This window comes from Ursus arctos, unplaced genomic scaffold (assembly GCF_023065955.2).
Source record: "Ursus arctos isolate Adak ecotype North America unplaced genomic scaffold, UrsArc2.0 scaffold_23, whole genome shotgun sequence".
Lineage (NCBI taxonomy): Eukaryota > Metazoa > Chordata > Mammalia > Carnivora > Ursidae > Ursus > Ursus arctos.
Window position 1 is genome coordinate 46172184 of NW_026622908.1, and position 4714 is coordinate 46176897.

Here is a 4714-nt window from a genome sequence, read left to right on the forward strand (position 1 = left end):
ACCGCTTACCTCCGAGCCGCAGCGTCTGGTAGGCCCCTCAGTGTACCCTGGGGACCCGCAGCCCAGAAAAGAGAAGGTCAGCGCAGTCACCCCAGGACACCAAAGGGCGACCCAGCTCACTGGCCCTGAGGATGAACCAGCATGTGTCCCGATACGGGACAAGCCTCGAGGGGACAAAGGCGAGACCCTACAGGGGACAAGGGCAACCAGAGAGAAGATGCTTGGGGTACCAGGCTGGGGGGGTTGCTCAGAGCAGGCAGAAGGGGAGCTGAGAGGAGAGCAGGTCCTTAGGGTAGATGGGACCCAGGGAAGTGGGGAGGGGGTCAGGGTGCCCCAGGCAGGGGCACAGCCCAGCAAAGGTGTATGACGGGAACCCAAAGGGTATTAGGTGGGCCCTGTCTCTGTCTTTCTATCCCCCCTGTCTCTGTCTCCCTCTTCACCTCTGGCTCTATCTCTCAGTTTCACCCCATCTCTGTCCCTCTCCATCTGTCTCTGTCCTCCCCCCATTGCTCTCCTCACCCCGCACTCCCTAACCTGGAGCCAGGGTCTTGATGGCCCCTCAGCTGCACCTCTGAGCTGAGAACAAGGACCACCGTGGGTCCCGGGGGAAGGGCACAGGAAAGGGACAGCTTGGAGAGACCCCCAGCTGCTCCAGTAGAGATCCCTGGGACCCGTTCTCCCTCCCCTGGAGACCATCCCCAGCAGGGCATGGGCCTGGGCTAGGACAGGGTTGTCGGCCTCTGGCTCCCTGAAAGCCACTGCCAGCAAACACTCACATTAGCTTCTCCCCAGAGGACCCAGGGCTCTGCAACCCATCACCACAGTCCCCACGCCCGCTCTGAGGCTTCAGAGCAGCCCCTCCCCAACGTACCTACAGCAGAAGTGCCCGGGGTGGCCGGGGTCTCCCTTAGCCCACCTATACCCTCCCAGCCACCAGCTGTCTCCACCAGGGCATCTTCCTTCGCCCCTCGCCAGCGCAGGACGGTGTCGTTGGGGCCATCATTGGACACGACCCCTCAGAGCCTCCAGGGTGGGGGACTTACCAGAGTGTGGTCCAGGCCCTCCTGGTGGGAAGCCAGGTGCAGAGTCCCTGATGGAGGAGGCAGGAAGCCCCTCCATGTGAGGCCCACACGGGGGTCCTTTTGCCTGCAGACACCTGTCCCGCCATTGCTGACGTCTGCCCACTGTGCAGGGCCCTGTAAATCTGAGGTGCGCTCTGTGGAGCCACCTAGCAGGGAGGAGGGCAGGGCCCACACCCGCCAGCCAGCGTCACCTCACCTACCCTGCACCAGGCCCGGCTTACTGCCCAGTCTGAGGCCTAAGGGTCAGGCCCAGGCCAGAGAGGGTGACCCCTGGGCTGGAGCCCTGTGACCTGGGGCGATGCTTGCTGTCCCCCACCCCCCACCCCGGGCCCCACTGCCTGCAACTCCCGCGGCCCGCAGCCCTGTGTACCACCTCCCCCAGGGCCGCCGCCGAGCCAGCCGGGATGTTCGGACTCTGGAGAACTTTCAGCAGTGTGCTTTTCTACCTGACCCTGGCCGTCGGCCTCGGAGGGCTGCTGGGCAACGGGCTGGTCCTCTGGCACCTCGGCTTCCACATCAGGAAGGGCCCCTTCTCCGTGTACGTCCTCCACCTGGCCGCCGCCGACTTCCTGTTCCTGGGCTGCCAGGTGGGCTTCTCCGTCGTGCAGGCCGCCCTGGGCTCCCGGGACAGCCTCTACTTCGCCGTCACCTTCGTGGGCTTCTCCGTGGGGCTCTGGCTGCTGGCGGCCTTCAGCGCCGAGCGCTGCCTCTCTCACATCTTCCCCACCTGCTACCAGCGCCACCGGCCCCGGCACACATCGGGCATCGTCTGCGGCCTGATCTGGGCCCTGACGCTGCCGGCCGTGCTGCTGCCGGCCCACGCCTGCGGCCTGCTGCGGACCAGCACAAGCCCGCTCACCTGCCTGCGGTACCACGCGGCCAGCGTCACGTGGCTGCTGTCCCTGGTCTGCGTGGCTGGCGTGGCCGGCCTGGTCCTCTTCGTCTGGGTGGGCTGCTGCTCCCAGCGCCCACGGCCCAGGTTCTTTGGCATCGCCCTGGGCTCCGTGCTTCTGCTGCTCTTCTGCGGCCTGCCCCTGGTCTTCTACTGGAGTCTGCGGCCTTTCCTCAACTTCCTGCTGCCCGTCTTCCTCCCGCTGGCCACGCTCCTGGCCTGCGTCCACGGCAGCGCCAAGCCGCTCATCCACTTCATGGCCGGCCGGCAGCCAGGCAAACGCCAGCCGCTGCGGGCGGTTCTCCAGAGGTCCCTGGGGGAGGAGGCCCAGCTGGAGGCCGGGGGGCTGGCCCTCCCCATGGGCCTCCTGTAGGGGCCAGCCCGGCCCGACCCTTCCCGGGTGACCCCCCCAGCCCCAGCTCACCGGCCCCAGGGACCCAAGGGCTGAGGACGGAGCCTCGGCCGTGGTCCTGACCCCTGCAGCAGCCGGAGCCTGAGGAGGTCAGGGAGGCCTGGGGGTGGGGAAGGAGGAAGGGGCAGGAAGCACCCACAGGCCCCAGGCAGAGCCCACCTCCCAGCTCCTGCCTCTTCCCCACCCTGCACCAGCTCAGGCCACAGGCACCAAGGCGCATCAGGGGGTTGGACCGATGGGAGCCCAGGCTCTGGCTGTGCTGGGGATGTCCTTGTGCGAAGGCCACTAGGGCCGTGCTGTTGACTCTTCTCTGCGGGAGGGTCGTGGAACCAGCCTCGCCCCAGGCCCCCCAGCAGTTCCTCGCCAGTCACCAGATGGCGCTGCGTCCTCACCAAATGTGCCCGAAGTGCGCTTTGGGAAGCAGGCTCGCTGCAGGGGGGTGGGTACAGCTCGAGGGGGGGGGCCTGCCCTTCCGGCCCTACCCCCGACCGAGGGTCCCGGACACCTCACTGCCTGCAGGGTGCTCTGGCCCCAGCCCCTATCTTTATCCTCCCCACCTACCCAGAATCCTGTGCTCGTCCACCCATTGCCCCACCCCTGCCTGCTCCCTGCAGACACTGCCCTGCCCTGCCCGTTCGCCCTGGGGCTTTCCTCGTGGAGGAAGTAAGAGAGAGAGAGAGAGAGACAGGGAGGGACATAGAGGGACACGAAGCCATGCTTTTTAGCTTTCCAAGTGCAAATCATTTTATGTATTTTCTTTCGATTAAAAGAAATATATAGTTTATGGTCATTGTCAAAACATGCAAGCTCTACAGAAAATATTGAACAGATAAATCACCGAAACTCTTTGGAGCCAGGGGAAAACATTTGGGTGTGAACCCTTTGGCTATGTCTGTGTCTCCAGTAGAGACCCACAGAAACGCCGGCTGTTACCAGGAGGAGGACACTGCACGCACCTGAATTCTGTACCTGTCACAACAAAGCCTTTTACAAGCGCACAGATTTGTTTTAGAAAATTGTCAGTTTTTTTCCGCGAGAAAAGTGCTGTGTTGCTCACTATGGGAACTTCGGAGGACACTAAACAGTGGAAAGAAGGGTCACCTGCCACCACCCACAACCCAGAGACACCTGCTTGTGCAGGTTTTCTGTGCCTCCGGGGAAGAAGGGGCTCTGGCCCCACCAGCACCGCCCTCCGCTGTCTCCCCGGACGATGAGCCCCTTGACGCAGCAGGTGCGGCAAGAGCTGTCAGTCTGATGTGATGTGGGGCCGGGAGCAAAGGGCCAAGAAAGAATTCTTAAGACAACGTTGGTTCAAAAAGGTGGTTTTATTGAAGCACAGGACCCGTGGGCAGGAAGGGCGGCACTGGGGTTGGGAGGGGTGGCGATCTTATACTTTCAAGTTGGGAGGGGCAGAAATAAAGACGTTTCCCAAAGGATTGTCACGTGTTAAAGAAGACCCACGGGATCCTGGAAGTCCAGCTATTGTCAGGCTAAGATGCTTTTTTGCCTCTAGCAAAGCATTAACGTGAGGCCGTGAGGCCCTTGGGAGTTCCGGGAGGAAGGTCACTCTGCCTGTCTGCCCCTTTGTCAATGGGCTGCAGGTTGTAAGGACACTGAATTTTATCTACATTTCTTTTGCCTTGTTCTCCTCGTCCAGTCTGAAGGCTGTCCTGTGGCTCGGGGAGGGTGGGTGAAGCACCCTGAGCCCTGGGAGTTTGGGCAGGCTGCTTTGGGGGTGGGATGGGGTGGGGTGCAGAGGGGTTGTCCATCTTTGTGACGTTTCTTGCCAGACCCCAAAGAGGGGTGTGGCCTCCTTCTTGGAAGGGCTAGGAATGGGATGAGGGTTAGGGGAGCAGTTTCAGACTTGGGGTGCCCCAGGATCAGCCCCATCCTCCCAACCTAGGGAATAGCCTTGGGGCCCTCCATCTCTATCCTGGCAGGGACAGGTGGGGACAGGCAGGGACACAGGCAGCTAGCGGTGTCTGTGGCTCATGATAAACAGCCCAGTCTAGACAGACGGGGAGCGCGGAGACCTCTGGCCAGGAACCCGCTGCTGCATTGTGGGGACACCAGCCTGAGCCCAAACAAGCCAGTGAGCGTCCTTGGTCCTGGAGGGACAGGGCTGCCACTGCACTGGGCTCCCATCCTGCTGGCACCTCTCTAGCTGGGTGACCTCCAGAAAGTCACCTGACAGCTCAGAGCCCCGGTCTGCATAGGGGGCGGAGCAATGTCTCCTTCCAGATCTGATCCAGGGCAACAAAGGCCAGGCAGCTTGTCCTAGGAAGAGGCGACCCCAGGTACTGTCTGCCTGTCCTGACCTTCAGGGCC

General features: G+C 62.6%; 1 protein-coding gene across 1 annotated transcript; it reads left to right on the forward strand.

Moving 5' to 3' along the window:
* Positions 1-1473: 1473 nt before the first annotated feature.
* Positions 1474-2628, forward strand: MRGPRG (MAS related GPR family member G). Its single transcript, XM_026482856.2, has one exon. The coding sequence runs from the start codon at positions 1487-1489 to the stop codon at positions 2345-2347; it is 861 nt and encodes a 286-aa protein (XP_026338641.1). The 5' UTR covers positions 1474-1486; the 3' UTR covers positions 2348-2628.
* The last annotated feature ends 2086 nt before the right edge of the window (positions 2629-4714 follow it).

Bases quoted from the DNA above. Each gene is read 5' to 3' on its own strand.
- MRGPRG (XM_026482856.2), top strand. From the start codon at position 1,487: ATGTTCGGACTCTGGAGAACTTTCAGCAGTGTGCTTTTCTACCTGACC.